The sequence below is a fragment of the Papio anubis genome, chromosome 14 (genome assembly GCF_008728515.1).
Source record: "Papio anubis isolate 15944 chromosome 14, Panubis1.0, whole genome shotgun sequence".
NCBI lineage: Eukaryota > Metazoa > Chordata > Mammalia > Primates > Cercopithecidae > Papio > Papio anubis.
In genome coordinates this window covers 19,673,027-19,696,099 of record NC_044989.1, presented here as the reverse complement: position 1 = coordinate 19,696,099, position 23,073 = coordinate 19,673,027, and the positions used below count along the sequence as shown (strand labels likewise).

The following is a 23,073-nucleotide window of genomic DNA, read 5'->3' as shown; positions in this document are numbered from 1 at the left end:
TCAGTCTCGTATCCTCATCACATGGAATATAACAGATCCTCAATAAAAATAAACTAAAGTAATGTGAATAGACTAACACATATAAAAGAGAAAAATAGGTTACACTATGTTAGCTAAAGAGCTTCAACCTCACTCTAATTTCTTTCATTGTGAGTTTTCCTAAGCTATTTTCTCCTAAAAATGTTAACTTTCCTTTCCCCATCTCCAAAAGATGGGTTGTTTTGCCAATAGTACCTTAAGATTTTCTCAGAGAAGTTGGTCTATATATATTAGATAAAAATTATCTAGACAAAACTCCATAACCGTATTTCACTCCTCTAATCCAGTTATGTATGCTATTGTTGTGCCAAACTCCTGCTAACCTCAGTAGAGAAGGTACCAGGATCAAGAGGCCAAGAAGAGACTGGAGAGCCAGTAAATGAGACATGGGTTTGTATTAGGAGCTTACAGTCCAGTAGTGACAGAGGGGGAAGAGTCCATGGCAGCGGGTTGGACAGAAGAACCAGCTATGTATAGAAGTGGTCCAGTGGCAGTGGAGTGAACAACACATCTCCCTTTCTACTGTCCCCTGGCAGCGGGCTGGACAACACAACTGCATGGTCCAAGGGCAGGAAAACCGCAACTGCCTGTAAACATCATGCAATGTATACAGCATTTTCACTGAACAGCCTCCCACTAGTGACCTCTACCTGGAAACCTGCACTTAACCCAAAACTCAGGACCCTAATACCCTGTATGGGCCATGTTCCATAGGGATGGGCCAGTGGGTGGGGGTGGGGGTTTAAGATGTTTATCATAGAAACAGAACAAATCTCTGGGTTGGCCACTCCCAGATTCCCTAGCTCAGAGCACACATTCAGGTGCATCTACCATACAGGGTCATTCTCAGGGTATACTTACATTATTGCTATCAGATGCGTTTATGTTGCAGGTCTCTAATGATTTACACCTCCCTGGTTCCTTGCCTGGGGTAGTCCCAGTACAGGGAGAGAAGTCCTTACGAGCTGATCTGATGCCATGTTAGGTAGGCCTGATTTTGAATTGATTTCAGCTTTTAGAGAAATCAGATAATTTCCCCTGATCTTTTTTTTTTTTTTTTGAGATGCAGTTTTGCTCTTGTTGCCCAGGCTGGAGTGAAATGGTGAGATCTCGGCTCACCGCAACCTCCACCTCCCAGGTTCCAGCGATTCTCTTTCCTCAGCCTCCCAAGTAGCTGGGATTATAGGCATGTGCCACCACGCCCAGCTAATTTTTTGTATTTTTAGTAGAGACGGAGTTTCTCCATGTTGGTCAGTCTGGTCTCGAACTCCTGACCTCAAGTGATCTGCCTGCGTCAGCCTCCCAAAGTGCTGGGATTACAGGCATGAGCCACCGTGCCCGGCTCCCCGATCTTATCTTTGTATTCTTTTTTATTGTATTGTATTTATTTTTGTCTGCCACATTTCATATTAAGACAGAATAACAGTGCTGCACATTAGGATCACCTGGAGAGCTTTCAAAATTTTCAATGCCCAGGCCTCACCCATACCAGTTAAATCAGAAGGTCTGGAATAGTAAGCAGGCATCAGTGGTTGGTAAAGATTCTCAAGTGATGCCAATGTGCAGCAAAGTTTGGAAACTATTGGCACAACAGGTTTTAATCTCAGTTCTGACACTGGCCTTGCAATCTCGGATATGTAATTTAACTTCTCTGTAGAATTAAATAACATAAAAGTACCTATCTGAGTGAGTTGTAGGGATGAAATGATTCAAAATAAAGTGACTGGATCTGTGCCTAGAACAAAATAAGGGATATGTAATTGTGAGGCGGGGTTAAGATAATCTACTCCCTATGTAAGTAGAGAAATGTCATAATTCATTGAGTTAAATAGCCAGCCACACCCCATCCTTTAGCGTGGGCTGGATTAACTACTGCTTCCCAGATGGTTTGACAGTAAGCTCCATGGACAACTCCTTCCGTGGTGAACAAATAGTCTCTGCTCTCCTAAAATTTGTATTTTATTGGGGAGATAATCAACAAATACATACATAATTTCAGGCAGTGTTCAAAGAAGTCATGCCAAAGAAATAACCTTTACTCTGAATTCACTGTGGTCTCTGGCTAAGAATATGCCCTGGCAGAAGGGAAGCCCTTTCTATTCTCTGAAAAGAAGTGTGTTTACCAAAGCATTAAATGATAAATACATTTTTTAAAGGTAAAGTCACAGGTCTTAAACAAATGCAAAACGAACACGTGTAAAAAATTTATTTACTCATTAACCAGGGGACCAGTAAGCCGTTAGAACCAGCTCTAAGCAGACTTCGAAGCACCCAACTATATTGTTGCATCAGGACTGGAATGAATTTACAAATCGATGCAAAATGGCTTTTCCCAAGGAGGGGTAAGATACAATATCAAGTCCAGTGGAGGGGGTCTTACAGAGTTCTGCAAAGCACCTCAAAGAAAGGCGGACAGCCCCCCTAGTAACAGAATGCTCGGTTCGGTGCGCCAAACTATGGCTGTTTTTTCATTGAAGACATTCAGTAATTTTTTGTCCATTTCAACGTGTTTCATAATTTTTCCCTACAAAAAAATCACTCAACTCTAAAAATCCGGCAGCTAAGCAGTTCTTCCACATTATTTTGTTTTCATGTATCCTTAATCTTTTTGCCTTTGGCAGGGTTGGATGGTCTTTCTTCGCCCCCACCAAGGAGGCTTCGGAGGGAAGGGAGGGTGTTAATCCAGTCCCTCCACTCCTCCAAGCAGCCTCCCATTTCCGCCACAGGACCGAGGACCTCTCCGGGCTGGGCTTGGCCCCGTCCCTTCTTCGCAGGCCCCGCCCCCAGCACGCGCAATAATCGAGCTGCGCGCAAAGGTCACGTTATCAGCCTGTGACGCTTCCCAAGCAGTACGTGGCACACATTGCTCAGAAAAGCCCCTTGTGCCCGCTTTTTGCCATCCGCGCTGTCTCGTGTCTCCCTTTTCCCATTAAATGCCTCTTTTCTTGCGAGTCTCATCTCGGGGATAGTGAACTACGAGGCTATACCTATCCGCATCTATCCTAGGCCCAAGAGCCAGCCCTTGCCCTCACGTAACAGGCGGAGACTCGCTGAGGCGAGTTGCACTTCTAATTGGGCGTGAGGTCTTGTCAATCTCTAAGTTTTTCCAATCAGAAGTCCGGCCCATCCAGCCTTTCGCTCCCCATTGGCCTGTGTGGAGGAAGAGGGGTGGGTAAGCCGAAGTCGCTGCGCTCAGTGCGCAGGCGCGAAAAAACTGGCAGGGGCCTGAGCCGGGGGCTGGCTTGAAGACGCGTCGTTGGGTTTTGGAGGCCGTGAAAGAGCCGTTTGAGTTTGCCTGCGGGTGGAGAACGTTTGTCAGGGGCCGGCCAAGAAAGAGGCCCGCCTGTTACGATGGTGTCCATGACTTTTAAACGGAACCGCAGTGACCGGTTCTACAGCACCCGGTGCTGCGGCTGTTGCCATGTCCGCACTGGGACAATCATCCTGGGGACCTGGTACATGGTAAGGCAGGCGGGCGGGCGTGGCGCGCATGTCTGGGGGGCCTGGGGAGCGGGGCCTGGTGCGGAGGGGGTGGGACTGGAAACGGGGTGTTGGGTGGGTGGGGACTTGGAGGGACGCAGCTTTTTAGGGCGCGCCAACTCAGCATGAAATCCAGGGACTTTGGGAAATTAACCTTGTGCAGGAATCGGAGTGGGGGCGGGGGGCGGTGGTAAGCATGGGGAGATTGTTCTTTGGCAAGAATCTGAGGAGAAAAGCGGGCTTGAGAGAGCAGAGGCGTTGCAGGCGAAGGGACGAGGGTGCTAGGATTTGGTGGGAATTCCTCTGTTTTGGCTCTTGTTGTATTTCTGCGATCTGAAAGGCAGCCCCTCCTTTGCTCTTATCCAGTGCTCCCTGGAATTTTTTCCCCTAATGAAATAATTAGGAGCGGACCTTGATAAATGCAGCCTAGTTTCGACATTGGTCTTCCCGTTGGGAAAGCGAAAGATCCAGCGGTAACCCCGTTGTCCGTGTTTTTTGGACTTTGTTTTGTTTCAGCGCCTCTCTCGCGTCTCCAGAATCGCTTAGGGGGCGATAGCTTATGCCTGAGTTGACGCCTGACCAGCTTTTGTCCTGGTGCAGCCTCCTCCCTGCGCAGTAGATGCTTTTCGTAGCCGATCCGCTGTTTTTACAGACCTTTATTGAGAGCCCTCTCCATCTTGGCCACCTACGCTGATTATTTCCTGGGTTCCAAGATACGTGTGATTTTGCCCTAACCAAGTTGACACTGTTGATGCCTGGTGATTCACTAGTAATACGTTTGTGATTTTTCTTTTTTAATTCACCGTTTATAGTATCCATGCACGTTAAACCTAATCTCTCCGTGACTTCCAAATATGGGATTCAGTTTAGGTAGTTTTAGGTTATTATGACTTTTCCGAGGCTGTGACAAACTTCCTACATGGTCGACTTGGCCACTTTCTTTAATGACTTTGTGAATGTGGTTGTGTAGGTGACGTTGGTGATACTGTGCAGGTTTTGATACTTAACTGTAAAAGAGGGAGAAGAGTTATCCCAGACACAATCTGTTCTCTCTGTACTTGCTGCTTCTCCCCACTCATTGTCTTGAAATCATTAGTAAGCATTTGGAAAAACGCCAGATGAGAATCATCTTAAATGAGGCAGATACTGTTTCATGGCCCACCTCCGGAGGACCACCTGACTCCACTTGACTCCTACCTGTCCTGTTGTTTTTTACCGTCTTGTTTTTGATGTACGTTTAAAAAAACAACACGAATGTGTAGGTTTGCTTGTGCTGAGTTTATGTTCATGTTTCCTATACTTTTATATTCAGAAATACCGCTTTATTGATAGAACTATATCACATTTTCTCTCAGAGACTCTTTCGTTCTGTATTTTAACTGATTTGGAATACTAAACGATACCAAACAACTTTAACTGAATATAGTTAATGACCATCAGCTGCATTATGTTTCCAACTTCCTTTTATATCTTCTCCATTTTGCTGAGGGGCTGGGTCTAATTTCTTTTGTTTGTCCTTAGCTCTGCCTTCTATTTCCCTAAATGAATAATTCATACCTTGAGGATCCTCAAGCCTCTTACTCAATTCCGTCTTCCTCGCCCCCAGAAGATGACTTTCTTTCCTATTTAACTAAGAGAATCCATCGGCCTGGCTCTCTCGCCTGCAGTCTTAGTCTTCCTGTTTCTTGTCAGATCCTTCCCTCCACTCACAGAACAAAGGATTCCTAACTCCTCAAGAAGAGAATACCACCATTTCTATTTCAACCATCCGAATGTAATTGGCTGTATTTCTTTTCAGTTTTTTCTCAGGCAGATGTTTTGATGCTGTGGGTTCAGCTGGAAAATGAATAGAATAGCAGGATAAAGTGGGAACTACAAACAGGAAACTCAAAATGCAGAGAGAAAAACTTCAGTAGGGGCGTTTATTCTTTCAAAGTAGGGAGTGAGGAGTTTACATCTGTTCTCTACTGTAAGCCCTTGTTATGAGAAGGGTTCACATATCTCTGAAGACCATGCTTTAGTTTCACAATTTTAAAAAGATGCCATAGCTGTTCTTTGCACAGACTTCTCAGATTAGTGTAAAACGTTTTATTGTAAACTACTTAAATCATTTAACCTGTCTTAAATTGGTTAAGAGATTTACTGACACCTGCAGTGTAAAAGGCTTTGGTGGACATATAAAAGGAATAAATGACAGGGGCCAGTGTCATTTGCCTTTTGTTTTCCTATTACCTGCCAAGCGCTAGACTCTTAAATGTTTCTTGTCTAACACAGCATCTGCCCTTAAGATGTTTATGGTATCACAAAAAACTTGAAGCACAGATATGAAAAACGTATGGTACAGTGATGAGGAAAAGGGCAACATGATCAGTAATATCAGATTCTAATCAGAATAAGTACTGGACAAAGGCCATTAGTTTTGTTTATTATAGTTTTGTTGATGACTTTCAAAAGTGTAGCTTCAATACCATAGCAATGTAGAGTCTCTGCCAACTTGGGGAGACATGTAACACTTATGATACAAGACCACTTAGGCCAAAATGTAGTATAATACTTCGAAGCAAAGAGGGCCTGTCCAAGTAGTGCATTTTGTTCTCAGAAGCTACTTTACTAAGAGAAACAATATGGGGATGACTGAGTATGTCACTTCCCTCCCTACCTACCTTGTCGAGGTACTCTCTTCCTTGATTCCTGGTAAGGCAATAATTCGCAGTCTGCATGGGAGAATATTCATGTTTCTTTTTACATTACCTGGGCTGGACTTCTGAGATGCTGATTCCCCCTGTGTCATTTGGAACTTGGGGGTGCCCCTCTCCCTCGCTCTGAGTGACTGTATCTGATAACAGTCTCATTGCTTTCTAGCCACGGCTTCTACTGGTCTAGTGTTTAAGTATTGTAACACTATATACTAAAATATTCATTGTATGGAAAATAGGGCTGTGGGACACAGAGAAAGCCAGAACGAGGGAGGTACTAGCCCTGAAGTGTTAGCCTTTGGCATTTTAGATAGAAAAGAAGTGTACCTGGTGAAGTAACAGGAAATTTCAGAATAAGCTCATGTTTAAATTCTGGCATTCTTGAAATTGTTTTCTCTATCATTTATTGAAGAATTTGAAGCCAGTTGATTTTAAACAAGTTTCTTATGAGGTATAAGCTCAAATGTTTATTGAATAATTGAAAATGGACTTGAAAGTGTGCTGTAGTAGATACACTTTGTGGTTAATGGTGTGTACTACAAGACTACATTTTGAGCATTTGTAATAATTTTATCTCTTAGACTTAATATATGGCTAATTTTTCATGACTGTCTCAACCATAAGCAGTTTGAAGTTCTGTATCTGGGAGAGAAGTAAAAACAGATTTCCTTAAGTTCTGTTCTTTTCCAGCCCTCACCTCTGACCTCAAGTAAGCATAGCTTGTTTATATTTCAGTTAGTTTCCTTCTTTAAAAAAAGGAAGTTTTGTGCCTCCACCTTTGCATATGCTATTCCTTCTCCCTGAAATGTTGCTGTCCTCCCAAGTCACTTTCTAAAAATTTTGTTAAGGAAATTTTCATACATGCAAAAGTAGTGAAATAGTACGAAAACCTCCCATTTATTCATCACCTAACTTCAACCATTAACAACGTTTTGCCAAGTCCAGATAATTTAATGGTTAGCTCACATGTTTTCATGGTAAAGCTTTTTTTTTTTTTTTTTTTTGAGATGGAGTCTTGCTCTGTTGCCAAGCTGGAGTGCAGTGATGCAATCTCGGCTCACTGCAACCTCCGCCTCCCGGGTTCAAGCGATTCCCCTGCCCCAGCCTCCCAAATAGCTGGGTCTACAGGCACCCACCACCATGCCTGGCTAATTTTTAGTATTTTAGTATAGACAGAGTTTCGCCATGTTGTCCAGGATGGCCTCGATCTCCTGACCTCGTGATCCACCTGCTTCGGCCTCCCAAAGTGCTGGGATTACAGGCGTGAGCTACCATGCCCAGCCAACCTTTCTTTACTTCCTAGCCAGAGGGATCTGTTTTTCCCACGGTGCACCTGCAAAAGTTTCTAGATACTTCTTGTATGTACTTATTAAATAGTGCTCAGTACACATTGGTAGGATTGTCCTTTTCTCTTATTTTTCTCTCTACAGCAAGATGTTCTCCTGGAGGGAATAGGGTGATGTCTTACTTTATAAGGGCAGTGGCTCACGCTTGTAATGCCAGCATTTTGGGAGGCCGAGGCAGGTGAATTGCCCAGGAGTTCGAGACCAGCGTGAGCAACATGACGAAACCCCCTCTCTACCAAACAAAACAAAACAAAAATATATATATATTATATATAATACAAAATATATGTGTGTGTCTGTGTGTGTATATGTATGTGTGTATGTGTATGTATAGATACACACATAGTAGTCCCAGCTACTGGGGAGGCTGAAGTGGGAGGATCACTTGAGCCGGAGAGGCAGAGTTTGCAGTGAGCCTAGATCGAACTAACTGCTCTCCATCCTGGGTGACAGAATGAGACCCTGTCTCAAAATAAAATGTGTGTGGTGGCTAACTTATTAATTAAAACATTTGAGGTGTTCATTACACATTTGTTGAATGAACTGTCTCCTCCAAAAAATATTATGAATACTGAGTTGTATCTGCATGTAACAGTAAACAGCAAAATTTTTTTTTTTAAATTATACTTTTAAGTTCTAGGGTACATGTGCACAACGTGCAGGTTTGTTACATAGGTATACATGTACCATGTTGGTTTGCTGCACCCATCAACTCGTCATTTACATTCGTTATTTCTGCTAATGCCATCCCTCCCCCTCCCTCCCACCCTGTACAGGCACCCGTGTGGGTGTGTGATGTTCCCCACCCTGTATCCAAGTGTTCTCATTTTTCAGTTCCCACCTATGAGTGAGAACATGCGGTGTTTGGTTTTCTGTCCTTGTGATAGTTTGCTGAGAATGATGGTTTCCAGCTTCATCCATGTCCCTGCGAAGGACATGAACTCATCCTTTTTTATGGCTAAAAAAGGTTTTAAAGATAGTCACTTTTGATCTTTATCAGATAACAGACTTTGCTTAGTTCTGTAGATTGACCCTCCTGTGGGTGCTTTCTCTGCATGGGAAGCCCTTATCTGGATGCCTCCTTAAACCAGACGCACTGTTTTAATTATTATCTCAGTAGATACTGGCTCTGGGCAAATTACTGTGGGAAAACTGAAAAATGATTTTTTTTTAAAGTCTCCAAAGAATCTTCTGGAATAGGTGTGGCAGTGAAAGAAGAAAACAAAGAATTCCTGTCTCTAGACCCTGTGCTTCCATGGATCTGATACAGTTATTTTGTTAACAAGTCAAATCTAACAGATTTTTTGTTTTACACACTTATGTAAGATGTACAGGAAGCTTTCAAAAAATGCATACCACCTGGTTTGACTGATTAAATTTACAGTACTGTTAACACATTAAGTGGTGAATCCACAGCCCATGCTGCTAAAATATTGCTGTATTCTATACCTCTCCGTATTGCCAGGTTTAGAAGTTAATAATTTAATCTCTCTTTTTTTTATTTTTTATTTTTTAATGGGGTTTTGCTATGTTGCCTGTGCTGGTGTGCAGTGGCGCGGTTATAGCACACTGCAATCTTGAACTGGGCTCAAGCGATCCTCCCACCTCAGGCACCTGACCAGCTGGGACTGCAGGCACACACCACTGTCCCCAGCTTAATCATTCTTTTTAAATTACATTTTTATTAACTTTCTTTCCTGAATACAGTGAAAAGAAATGAATCAGGAATAAATTTTTGTAATAGTACACAGTTGGATATTTTCAGAGAAATTTTATATTGTAAGACTACAGTTAATTTTATGTATTTTTTAAAAAGCTAAACATGTAATTTAGAAATATCAACTTTAATCAGAGGTAAGTTACCAGGGCTTATATATGAGCACAAGGTTCATTGGTGAATATCTTTAAGATCAAAGGATGCCAGGAGCAGTGGCTCATGCCTGTCATCCTAGCACTTTGGGAGGCCAGTGCAATGGGATCACTTGGGGCCAGGAGTTCGAGACCAGACTGGACAACATAGTGAGACTCCGTCTCTACAAAAAAATTTTTTTTAAAGTCACAAGGATGGGTTTTCCAGTGTAATACTTTAAGATTTAAGTTGGGGTTCTAATGAAATGACGTGATCTAATGGAATGTAACTAACTCAAAGAAGTTTGAAAAAAGCTTTTTGAAGTAGCTCTGAAATTTATTTCACCATTTCTTGGTCCTTTTGATTAACCCTGTGATTTTTTTTTTTAATATTCAGTTGTATGACCCACAGTGAAATGAAACTTGAAGTGTCTCTAGTACTAAAAGAAGATAATAGTGGATGAGTGTGTGACTTATCCATGGAAGAGAAGAAAAGAGAAGAGTTTTTTGTGTTTTTTAAGAGACAGTCTTGCTATTGTTGCCCAGGCTGGTTTCCAGAGCTCAGGCGATCCTTCCCACCTCAGCCTCCCAAGTAGCTGGGACTATAGGTGTGAGATTTTTAGAAATCCTTCATGTGATAAAAATATTTAAGAAGGGAAAATAGAACTCCTAAATATTTTTTGACATGTCATTCCCTTCATTTAGTAATTGAGTTTGCATGCTTTTCTTGACAAAGGAATTTCTGTACTGCAGAGAGCTTTTTCACTGTGACTATACTGTGTTTAGCAAAGAAGAGTTTGCCTAATTTATTTCAAACTGATTTCCGTACACAGAACGTACAGCGTTTTAGTAGATATATCCGATTGTTCAGTAATTAAATCACCTAGTTGTATTAGCTCATACTCATATACCACACACACTGGCCAAAACCCATTGCAGCAAATGTGGGCAACAAAAAAAATCAGCCTTCAATTGGGGAGAGCCAGCTTGCAAAAGTGATTGTTCCTGGTAAGTCCTCTCAGGAATTGAAAGATAACCTGCCTTGCCTCTGAACAATGCAAGGAAAGAGGCATGCTGTTGAACAGAGAGAGTAAAGTCTAAACATTGTATAGCTTTAGATAATGGTTTCTTAGGGAAACACCTTAAAACAGGAGTTACTGGGGAATGGTTATTAATAATCATGTAGTGCTGAGAAGGAGATGTCTTAAAAAACAGACTTGTATCCTGATTCTCCCATCTGTCAGCTCAGCAAGCTTAACACAAGTTATATAGCTTTACTGAATCTTAGTTTCCCCATCTACACATGGATTTTAGTAATACTTACTTCATGGGTTGTTGTGAGGAATAAGTGAAGTAATATACGTAAATACACATGTCATAGAGTATATCCTCAATAAATATTGGTTGATTCCAAATTTGATATTGTGGCATTGTTTAGATCACCTACCCTAAAGATAAAACTTGATCTGCTTATCTAGCGGATGTTAGTGAAATGACTTCAGCTGATAAAAGGAAAATGCATTTCCTGTGTATTTATTATTCAAGGTGAAACAGGAGAGAAGTATATAATAGTTTGTTTAAAATACTATTGATAGCTGGCGGACACAGTGGCTCACACTGTAATCCCAGCACTTTGGGAGGCCGAGGCTGGTGGATCACTTAAGGTCAGGAGTTTGAGACTAGCCTGGCCAACATGGCGAAACCCACCTCTACTAAAAATACAAAAATTAGCCAGGCTTGATGGCTGCGTGCCTGTAGTCCCAGCTACTCGGGAGGCTGAGGTGTGAGAATCGCATGAACCCAAGAGATGGAAGCTGCAGTGAGCTGAGATTGCACCACTGCATTCCAGCCTGGGCAACAGAGTGAGGCTCAGTCTCAAAAAAAAAAAAAAAAAAAAAAAAAAAGTCCCAGCTACTTGGGAGGCTGAGGTAGGAGACCACTTGAACCTGGTGTGGGAGGTAGGAGGCTGCAGTGAACCGGGAGGATCACGCCCACTGGGCGCCTCCCAGCCTAGTGACAGCGACTCCATCTCAAAAACGAACTAAATAAAAATAAAATACTACTGATAGGAACTTAATAGCCCTTGAAAATTCCAGATGTTCTCATTTTCACAAAGGGAAGGAGGGCAAATTCTATGAACTTCACTATGTTAGGTAAGGAACCTAACTCCAATCCCACATGAGATTTCTATCTTCAGTCATTAACAGTACTCTTTCTGAGTACTTAAATGCAGTGAAGCCTCCTGGGATACTGCAGGGATTGGCCAACAACTATAGGCATAACTCATTTCCTTTTAAAATGGATTTACAGCCCTGGGAGACTAGGAAGATTCATCAGATATGATGGAATTTCAGCAGGATGTTCCTCTGAATAGCTAAACAATTTTATTCAGAAGTTGCTGGTTAATGGGAAGGGACAGCCTCTAGCAGCTTAGTCCTCAGCTCTGTTCTCTTTTGTTAGTGACTTAGAGATACTGATTACATGCTGATCCTAAATTCAGGAAGTTGAGACAGGCAGTAAATCTAGTGTGTCAGAATCTACATCCAGAAAATCTTCATAGGCAAGAATGTAATAAGATGAAACTCAATTACAGGTATATTAAGGCCTGTGCTTGAGCCTCTGAATCCAACTGTACAGGTACAGGTGGTAGCTTAGCACAATCGTGTGAAAAAGAACTTGGCGTTTTAGGGAGTGATATTCATGTGATACTCAGAAAATTTATAAAGCCAGTGCAGGCTGGGTGTGGTGGCTCATGCCTGTAATCCTAGCATGTTGGGAGGCTAAAGCAGGAGGATCACTTGAGGCCAAGAGTTCAAGACTAGCCTAGGCAATATGGTGAGACCTTGTTTCTAGCAAAAACAAAAAACCTCAGTACAACTTCAGGTTGCATTAATTGAAATTTGTTAGCCAGCGTATGAGAACTGAGATCTCATTGTGTTCTGACCAGGCTGACCTTACCTCATTTTAATATATGTCCATCAAACTGGAGCATATGTAAAGAGGAAGACAAAAGGGAAATAGGTAGCTAGGAAACATGCTAGTCAGAGGAATGGCTTAAAGATCTGTTTCTAGAAAACAGTCTTTGGAGGCTGTTTTCAGGTATTGGAGCACTTATTTAGAAGGGAGAGCACGTTATCTCAAAAAGTAGATTTAAGGCTGGGTGTGGTGGCTCATGCCTGTAATACCAGCACTTTGGGAGGCTGGGGCTGGGCGTATCACTTAAAGTCAGGAATTAGAGACCAGCCTGGCCAACGTAGTGAAACCCTGTCTCTACTAAAAATACAAAAATCACCTGGGTATGGTGGTGGGCACCTGTAATCCCAGCTACTGGGTGGCTGAGGTGGGAGGATCACATGAGCCTAGGAAGGGAAGGCTTCAGTGAGCTGAGATTGTACCACTGCACTCCAGCCTGGACAACAGAGTGAGACTCCATATCACCAAAAAAAAAAAAAAAAAAAGAATTAAGACCAGTAGATGAGTTAAGTGACTTTCAGAATGTTGGTAAGTCTCTTAAGCATTTGAGTCTAGCTCAAGAGGAAATAGTGAGTTGTCTGTCACCAGATGAGAGATGCTGTGTAGGAGTTTTGGGCATCTGATGAATAAATATAACAGATGAACAGTAACTTCTTCAAACCCAGAAATTCTGAGATTGGTATATGAATAAATAGGTAGCTTTGAACATGAACCGTTTGTAATGATTCTTTAGTTTTAATTTTTGTGTAATTTTATTCTAGTGTATTGGTTATACATCTTATCTCTGAAATGGTTAATATTATTTATACTTTATAAAATACTTATTTTTAAGTTAGTCTCATAGTGGTAATTGTATATTGTTTTATCTCACAGCTAGTCTCCCACTGTTTCATATCTGTGTTACTTCAAGTAAGACAATCTTAAATATGAGAGATTGTGCTGAGATTGTGCTAAGTTTGTGTCATAATGCTAATTAATGTAACTGATAGAATGTTACCTTTTCCAGGTAGTAAACCTATTGATGGCAATTTTGCTGACTGTGGAAGTGACTCATCCAAACTCCATGCCAGCTGTCAACATTCAGTATGAAGTCATCGGTAATTACTATTCATCTGAGAGAATGGCTGGTATGTGTTTAATTGAAAAAAAAAAAAATCTCCCCTGCTAATTTTTATATACAGTCATGTGTTGTTTAATGATGGGGACACATTCTGAGAAATGTCACTGGGTGATATTGTTGTGTGAACGTCATAGGGTGTACTTACACAAGCCTAGATAGCATAGCCTACTGTACACCTAGGCTATGTGGTAGAAGCTCCTAGGCTAAAACCTGTGCAGCAGGTTACTGTACTGAATACTGTAGGCAGTTGTCATACAGTGGCAAATAAGTGTGTATCTAAAGATAGAAAAACATAGTAATACTGTAAATACACTATTACAGTGTTATGGAACCATCATCATACAGTCCATTGTGGACCAAAATGTTATTTGGCACATGTCTCTCTCTCCACACACACACTAGTTATTTAGAAGATTGATGAGATTATGCTTAAGTTACATTTCAGAAAGTTAAAATGGTTATATAATAAGGGTAACAAGTTAAATTATATTTAAGTCATTCTTGCTGAGGCAAGAAAGTATTTTGATGGGTTTTTCAGGGATACTCAGTGAGGATTACAATAGAGCATTTCTAGCCAGAAGCTGTAATGGACTATTAAGTTTTTGAGAAATGTGTAAAATGTACCTTGAAATCAAAATAAGCATGCAGGCTTCATAAGACTTTTTTTAAATGTAGCTACTAATAGAAAGGAGAAGAAAGCTCTATGGTTAGAATATATGTGTCCCTCCAAAATTCATATGTTGGAGCTTAACTTCCAAGGTGATGATACTAAAAGGTAGGACCCTTGGGTGGTGATTAGGCCATGAGGGCTCTACCCTCATGAATGGGATAAATGCCCTTCTTTTTTTTGAGACAGAGTTTGCTCTTGTTGCCCAGGCTGGAGTGCAGTGGTGCGATCTTGGCTCACTGCAACGTCTGCCTCCCAGGTTCAAGCGATTCTCCTGCCTCAGCTTCCCGAGTAGCTGGGATTACAGGCACGTGTCACCACACCCAGCTAATTTTTTGTATTTTTAGTAGTTTCTCCATGTTGGTCAGGTTGGTCTAGAACTCCCAACCTCAGGTGATCCACCCGCCTCAGCCTCCCAGAGTGCTGGGATTACAGGCGTAAGCCACTGTGCCTGGCCAGTGCCCTTCATTTTAAAAATCACATATTACTTATTTGTTTAAAACAATTTTTTAGAGAAAAGTTCTTACTTTGTTGCCCCAACGGGAGTGCAGTGATGCAGTAATAGCTCACTGTAACCCAGAATTCCTGAGCTCAAGTGATCCTACCACCTCACTGCCTGAGTAGCTAAATTTTTGTGGAGATGGGTTCTCCCTGTCTTTTAGCCGGCTGGTGTTGAACTCCCGGCTTCAAGTGACCCTCCCACCTCAGCCTCCCAAAGTGCTGAGATTATAGGCATGAGCCACTGTGCCCAGCCCATAGCAGACTCTTGAAAGCCGATTATTTGGATTACAAATTTTGCTTTCAAATTTGATAAGACCTGTTTAATTTCATATTTTGTTTTTACCTGAATTCTTCTGAGTGAAAGTTTGCATGTTGTAGCAGGGAAGTCCTTTAAATTCTTAACATTTACCCTGTATCTTCTAAGAAAAAAGTAAAGAGGACTATTCCTAGTTTATTGCCAAATACTGATGATTGCCCAGTGATAAGGTTATATATAAATGCTGGGCATGTGGCTCACGCCTGTAATCCCATCACTTTGGGAGGCCGAGGCAGGTGAATCACTTGAGGTCAGGAGTTTGAGACCAGCCTGGCTAACATGGTGAAACCCCATCTCTATTAAAAATACAAAAATTAGCTGGGTGTGTGGTGCAGGCCTGCAATCCCAGCTACTCTGGAGGCTGAGGCAGGAGAATAGCTTGAACCCCAGGGGTAGGGGTTGCAGTGAGCCGAGATTGTGCCACTGCACTCCAGTCTGGGTGACAGAGTGAGACTGTCTCAAAGGAAAAAAAAAAAAGGTTATATATACATTTACCCAATAGGGAATATTCAACAGTTGTTCTAGTCATTCATCATTATTAGTGCCCTCAGTATTTTTTTTTTTTTTTTTTAAACATCTTTTGTACATAAAGGGTCTTGCTATATTATATTGCCCAGGCTGGTCTTGAATTCCTGGCCTCAAGTGATTTTCCCACTTTAGCCTTCCAGAGTACTGAGATTACAGGTGTGGGTTGCCATGCCCATCCCCCCCAGTTTCTTAATCTCTGCCCAGACGGATCACCTGAAGTCGGGAGTTTATACCAGCCTGGCCAACATGGTGAAACCTCGTCTCTACTAGAAATACAAAAGTTAGCTGAATGTGGTGGTGCTTGCCTGTAACTCCAGCCACTTGGGAGGCTGAGGCAAGAGAATTGCGTGAACCTGAGAGGCAGAGGTTGCAGTGAGCTGAGATCGCACCACTGCACTCCAGCCTGGATGACAGAGCGAGACTGTCTCAAAAAAAAAAAAACTGTCCAGAGTCACAGAATGAACTACAGATTTGTGCTGAGAAACTCAGTCGGTCAGTCAGGCACAGTTTAGAATTGCTTGAGATTACTTAGCTGTTTTGTGAAAAAATTAGTGAGCATGGATTAATGGAGAGTTGGAACAAAGAAGAAAGTAGTGTGTGTAACATAGTTACCAGGGTGCAGGAAGCAATGAATTTTAGTGTTTGGGAGGTTGGGTGGGGAAGCGAGATTAATGGAGAACTTTGAATTTCAGGTAATATTTATCTAGGGCAAGAGGTAATGTAGGTAGCATTCTGAGTTTAATACATCTGTCTTTTAAGCAATTGCCAGCCATTCCTTCCAGCTAAACCCTACTCATCTCATAAGACCCATCTTGTGTAATTTCTTCGTATTTTTTCCTGATGCTTCAGGCGAAGCAAATTGTTTCTGCCTCTGTTGTAGCACTTGACACATTGGATTATAATGATCTGTTTGCACATCTTCAGACTCCTGGGCTCATGAGGGCACAGGGACTTGTTTCTTTAGCAGAGAATGTGGTTCATGTGCCATCCTAAACCCATGTCAGTGAGTAGTTGTAGCGATTTAACAAATAAGTGCTTTGTTTGAGTGTCTCAGGGTTCATTACTTCATGCTGAGTCTTTGATTTTTTTTCTTTTACCCTCTTGGCCTTAGATCTTTTTATAGCCAGTTTTGAAAATATTTAAATTTAATATTTTAAAGCTAGCTTTCAGTGAAGTTTTGTTCTTTTTGTTGTGTAAGTAGCTTAATTAGATTTTTGTTTTTGTTTTCTTAGATAATGCCTGTGTTCTTTTTGCCGTCTCTGTTCTTATGTTTATAATCAGTTCAATGCTGGTTTATGGAGCAATTTCTGTAAGTATACTGTATTTTCAGCTTTTAGAGTTTGACCTTAGGGGAGCTTAGTAATTTCCTATATGTGATACAATGTTGTGGTTGTTATTTTTTTCTCCAGTATCAAGTGGGTTGGCTGATTCCATTCTTCTGTTACCGGCTTTTTGACTTTGTCCTCAGTTGCCTGGTTGCTATTAGTTCTCTCACCTATTTGCCAAGAATCAAAGAATATCTGGATCAATTAGTAAGTGTGTATGCTCATTAAACTTATTTTTTTCATTTTGAGTAAAATATTTACATTTAAATTCTGAATCAGCCTTTTGATATTACTTTTAACTACTCCACTTGCTTTTAAAAGTGTCTTAAAATAGTTATTTCTGCTCTCTTAGCTACTGTGACAAAACTAGCAAGATGAAAATGGAGTAATTTCTTACCATACATTTGGATAATTCAGTATTAAGAATTCCTAGAAATGGATATTGTGGAACTAGTAGTTCAGCTTTTGTTTTTGAATGTCCAAAGGTACAATAATTTGACTGTGTATGGCACTCTTGAAGTGACTAGCTTTTTGTCTTTACAGACATCTGTAGCAAGTATTCCAGTGCCTATTATGTTTTTAGCCCTTTGCTAGGCACTACTGGTGAATGGTGTGGATATAAAGATAACTGCCTCATCTTTAGTGAGCAAACCGTAATATCTGGGGAGTCAAGATACATGAAGATGTTACCTGTGATAACAAACGGGAGCTGTCACAGCAGCAGCAAATAAGGAACTTTGATTAATGTCACATGGAGGGGGCAGAGAAAACTCTGGACTGAGTGGACAAGGAGGGCTTCATGGAGGTGGTCAGAAGGAGATACAGGATCCAGGTAGATGAAAATTGGCAGGGTCATCCTCAGTTTATTTCCAAAGTGCTTTCAGAACTTTTCTTCCCACTATCAGATTTCCTGCCTTGCCCATTTTCCACACACCAAATTCATCATTCATTTATTCAGAAAACATTAGCTGGTTCCTCTTACGTGCAAGGTGCTCTGCTAGGTCATAGTGATGCATCAGTGGAGCTTATTTCCTGGTAAAGGAATCAGGAAGCTGACAGTTACTGATATACCATTGTAGGTTACTATGGGAGTGGATATCACATGGGTACTAAACCTGGGCTGGGAAGTGAGATTTGAATTGTACTCAGGAGTTTGAATAGGAATTAAGATAGAGAAAGTATAGAAGACAATGTTCCAGATAAAAGAGACATTGAGGCAAGAAGCAACATAGTGAGGGCACTAGAAGCTGGCCAAGGTGGCTGGCACACAGAGGAAGGGTGGGAAGGCTGGAGAGAGTGGCTGGGGGCAGGGCCTGTTGGCCTGGTCAGCCACAGTCAGCGGCTTCTGTGTGGCTCTCTGCTCATGTTATCTCTGGTGGAGAAATTTCAAGTGGTGCTTCCCTGCCTTCTGAATAAAACCCTTAGCATAGCATTGTCTCATGAGCTGCCACCTTCTGTGTTTTTCTTTTTGTTTGTAGATGAAGATCAAAAAAACAGCTTTTTTTCCCCAAGGAGACAACCTGGCTATGGTTTGGGGAGTGGTGGGTTCTTTTTAATTTTTTTTCTATTTTTTTCAGTCCTCTGGGATTTCTGTTTATGTTGCTTTTTAAATGTGATTATTTAGGCCTTCGTGTTGACATTTCCATTAAAAACAAGCATAACTTTAAAAAATTAAATTAGCTTTATAGAAAATAGCATAAAAATTTATTATTCCTTTTACAGACCCTGGTGTTTTCTCTCCTCTGTTTTGTTCACTTAGTGCCTCAGACTGGAAGGTATTTCCTTGTTGGCTAGCTTTTAAATCTGAAATTTTTCTTTTATAATGCCTTTCTCCCTGAACTTAGCTCATTGCCTTGTACACAGTCAGGGCTGAATAAGTATTTAAGTGAATATAGCTGGTGCTTTTCAGTAGAAGAAGAGTAAAACTTATGTCTTGCCTGGCATTGTAACCAGTGGATGTATTTTTTGCCCCTGTCTGATGAGAGTTGAGACAAATGATTGACATTTAGAAAAATAATTTTCCCCTTATAGCATTAAAATGACGCAGTTTATCTGTAGAACTTACGTAGACCTGAGCATCTCCTGAGTTAATGATGCAAGTGACACAGGGACAGATCTCCAGTGCCATATAGGTGATAGTGTTTTTCCAAAGGGCAGAAAGATGGAAAATAGTGAAAAGTAAACAGAAAATGATCTAAATTTAGACTTTTCGGAGTATTGTGGGTTATCAAACAAATGTACTGTAAGTGATTGTTAGTATGCATTAATGGTGATAAGGCTTAAGAGCACTTTGGATTAAATTCTGCTTATACATTTTTGTTAAAATATCACTTTTGACTTTGGTGCCTTTGTATTCTTCAGATGCTCTTCAGGTTATCAGCAAGTGCTAATGCAATGGCTGACTTGTAAATGTGTGTGTGTTTTTTTAATAGCCTGATTTTCCCTACAAAGATGACCTCTTGGCCTTGGACTCCAGCTGCCTCCTGTTCATTGTTCTGGTGTTCTTTGCCTTATTCATCATTTTTAAGGTACGTTGCTGACTCAATCTTTAGGGGTGACTGAGACTGACACCGTGAATCTAAACCTTTTTGCCACCTATCACCTTTCAAGTCACAGGAGATGGAGGATTTGTGGGGACAGTGTTTATTCTGGCACACTAGCAGAGAGAGCTTCTAGGGAACGTTTTCTGTCTTGTTTCCAAGGAGTGGTTGTAACTGTCAGGATCCTTCTCTAAGTGAAAGGACCTACTTTTTATGTTTTTGAAAGGGGTTCATGATTTGTATTGAAAATCTTTTAAAATTCCCAAGATTCAGAAACCCAGAATTTCTTCTGCAGCACAGTGGGTTGGCTGACCTGCACTGAAACTCCATCTCTGGTTTCTCTCTGAAATGTTGGCGATGAAACTTGTGACATTTAAATGAGAGCAAGTAGGGAAAGGGCCTGGCCTATGCTGGGTCCACACAGAGGTCAGTTCCCTTATACACTGAGGACGTGTGGGGAGAGCATTCTAAGTCACCGGCATTTTGGAGCAGGTAGTCTGTTGAGTTTCTAGCAGATGTCAACTTTGTTTTTATTCTTCCAGGCTTATCTAATCAACTGTGTTTGGAACTGCTATAAATACATCAACAACCGAAACGTGCCAGAGATTGCTGTGTATCCTGCCTTTGAAGCACCTCCTCAGGTTAGCTACTGTTGGATAGAGTAAAAGGTCGCCAGTCACTATTGACTGTTCCAAGAGAAGAACCTGGAGCTTGACTTTCTCTTTCATGCTGTAACCTGTGGTTTGAGCATGAACTCTGGGTACTTTTATGAACAGCTTAAAATCCACAGGATTCAACATTTTCCACTTGGAATCCCGAGTACATGGGTCGCTTGTCTCATCCAGTTTGGCTGTTAGGTTTATTCATTAGAGGTCCTCATGAGTGTCGTGTTTGTGGGGGAGACAAGGCAGGAAACAACTGTGTTAGGCCCATGTAGCCTGGGGCTTCTAAGGATGGGCAGTCCCGTTGACTGAAACTTGTGTTGTTTTCAAAAAATATCCATATGATCCAAAGGGGGAGCTGACCTATCTGGGGAGATGAATACAGTGGTTTCATGGGTCTTTTGGGGAAGCCTACCTTTCACAGCCCTCTAATTGCTGCTGTACTACCTTCCCAGGTTTTCAGCATATAAAATATATGTGGCCCATCTAGGGCCAGGCTGTCACACTTGGAGTCACTTAGATTGGAATGCCACTTCTCCACTGCCTAGGTGTGCCTCTTACCCTCGAAGACATGATATGAGTTCATGATCTTCTGATTACAAGCTGATTGTGATGAAAGTCAGGATCCAGGAGCTAGCATCTTATTGGAGGTTTCCTATTGCATGGTTTAACCCAACTCCTCAACACCTAAACTGTAATTGGCATTGGCACTTTATCAGTCACACTAGAACGAAGGCAGAGCAGTGAGACCCACTGCCTGCCTGTCTAGGAATCCTTGTCCAGAAGCAGAATTCTCTCTCCCCACCTCCCGCTCCCCACCTCCCTCTCCCCAACCTCCTCTTCACTCGTAATCTTGGTAAAATTCCAGCTTATTCACGCATCTACTCGGGAACATTTTAGCTAACAGTTTTTTCAGCTCTTTATGGTTTTGTGTAACCCTAATTAGGGCATAAAGTCTGCAAGCTGAATTATCTTAGAAAGGATTTTAAAGGAGAATTAAATCTGATACCATTTTTTTTTCTCTCTTTAGTACGTTTTGCCAACCTATGAAATGGCCGTGAAAATGCCTGAAAAAGAGCCACCACCTCCTTACTTACCTGCCTGAAGAAATTCTGCCTTTGACAATAAATCCTATACCAGCTTTTTGTCTTGTTTATTTTACAGAATGCTGCAATTCAGGGCTCTTCAAACTTGTTTGATATAAAATATGTTGTCTTTTGTTTAAGCATTTATTTTCAAACACTAAGGAGCTTTTTCGACATGTATTAAACGTCTTTTTGTTTTTTTGTTAAGTCTTTTACATTTTAATAGTTTTTGAAGACAATCTAGGTTAAGCAAGAGCAAAGTGCCATTGTTTGCCTTTAATTGGGGGTGGGAAGGGAAAAGGGGGTACTTGCCACATAGTTTCCTTTTTAACTGCACTTTCTTTATATAATAGTTTGCATTTTGTTATTTGCTACCCTGGGTATTTTCAGGAAGACTGACTTAAATATTCAGGGTGAATAAGTAGTTGGGTATAAGATCTGAATTTTTCATCTGCCGAAACAAGAAAATATTTGACATTTTGACTTGACTGTGGAAGATGATGGTTGCATGTTTCTAATTTGTATGTTTCCATCTTTGTGATAAGATGATTTAATAAATCTCTTTAAATACTTGGGGTTGTCATTTTTTTAATCTGTTAACTTTTTTTTAGATAAACCCTTGACATTTTCCATTACAGTGTATTCAGAGTGCCAGGGTTTTTTGTTAACTTTGAGAATACAGTTGGCCCTTTGTATCCATGGGTTCTGTATCCATGAAGTCAATTGACTGGATTGAAAATATTTGGGGGGGAAAATGGATAGTTGGGTCTGTACTGAACCTGTACAGACTTTTTATTCTTTTCATTGTTCTCTAATTACATGGTATTAAATATTATAAGTAATTTAGAGATCATTTTAGAAATATGGGAGGATATGCATGAGTCATATGCAAATACTATACCATTTTATTATAAGGGACTTGAGCAACTGTGGAATTGGCTATCTGGGGGGAGAACCTGGAACCAATCCCCCTTAGATACCAAGGGACAACTGTACAATGATACACATTTAATTAGAAATCATTTTCTTAATCCATTAACTCAAACTATTTGTGGTGAAGATATTTCTTGAATCACAGGACAGAAATTAATATGGGTGGTTTGAAAAATGATAGCTGTAACAATCTTTTTTTTATGTCTTTTTTTTTCTTTCCAACTTTCTAGGTTCAGAGGGTACATGTGTAGGTTTGTAACATGGGTAAATTGTGTATTGCAGGGGTTTTGTCAATGTTTTGTCATCCAGGTTGTGAGCACAGTACCTGATAGCTAGTTTTTTGATCCTCACCCTCTACTCTTAGGTAGGCCCTGGTATCTTTTGCTGCTGCCTTTGTGTCCATGGTGTACTTAATGTTTAACTCCCACTTATAAGTGAGAGTATTTGGATTTCTGTACCTGTATATTGCCTAGGATAATAGTCTCCAGCTCCATCCATGCTCCTGCAAAGGACATGATCTTGTTCTTTTTTATGACTGTAGTATTCCATAGTATATATGTACCAGATTTTCATTATCCAGTCCACTGTTGATGGGTATTTAGGTTGATTCCATGCCTTTGCTATTGTGAATAGTGCTGTGATGAACATATGTATGCATGTGTCTTTATGGGAGAATGATTTATGTTCCTTTAGGTATATAACTGGTAATAGGATTGCTGGGTTGAATGGTAAAATGTTTTAAGTTTGAGAAATCCCTATGCTGCTTTACACAGTGGTGGAACTAATTTACATTCCCACCAACAGTGTATAAGTGTTCCCTTTTCTCTGCAACCCTGCCAGCATCTGTTTCTTTTTACTTTTTAATCATAGCCATTCTGCCTGGGGTGAGATGCATTTCTCTGTTTATTAGCATTTCTCTAATGATTAGTGATGTTGAACGTTTTTTCATTTACTTATTGACTCTGTGTATGTCTTTTGAGAAGTGTCTGTTCGTATCCTTTACCAATGTTGGTT

The 23,073-nt window shown here is 40.9% G+C and overlaps 1 protein-coding gene across 1 annotated transcript; it reads left to right on the top strand.

Moving 5' to 3' along the window:
* Positions 1-2,861: 2,861 nt before the first annotated feature.
* LAPTM4A (lysosomal protein transmembrane 4 alpha) lies at positions 2,862-21,698 on the top strand. The gene is made up of 7 exons (XM_003908320.4): positions 2,862-3,501; positions 13,389-13,509; positions 16,747-16,823; positions 16,924-17,046; positions 19,272-19,367; positions 19,922-20,020; positions 21,072-21,698. The coding sequence occupies exons 1-7, from the start codon at positions 3,391-3,393 to the stop codon at positions 21,144-21,146; spliced, it is 702 nt and encodes a 233-aa protein (XP_003908369.2). The 5' UTR covers positions 2,862-3,390; the 3' UTR covers positions 21,147-21,698.
* The last annotated feature ends 1,375 nt before the right edge of the window (positions 21,699-23,073 follow it).

Coding starts and splice junctions, on each gene's coding strand:
- LAPTM4A (XM_003908320.4), top strand. CDS start 3,391: ATGGTGTCCATGACTTTTAAACGGAACCGCAGTGACCGGTTCTACAGC. Junction 17,047..19,271: donor AAGAATATCTGGATCAATTA/GTAAGTGTGTAT, acceptor TTTTTTTAATAG/CCTGATTTTCCCTACAAAGA. Junction 19,368..19,921: donor CCTTATTCATCATTTTTAAG/GTACGTTGCTGA, acceptor TTATTCTTCCAG/GCTTATCTAATCAACTGTGT.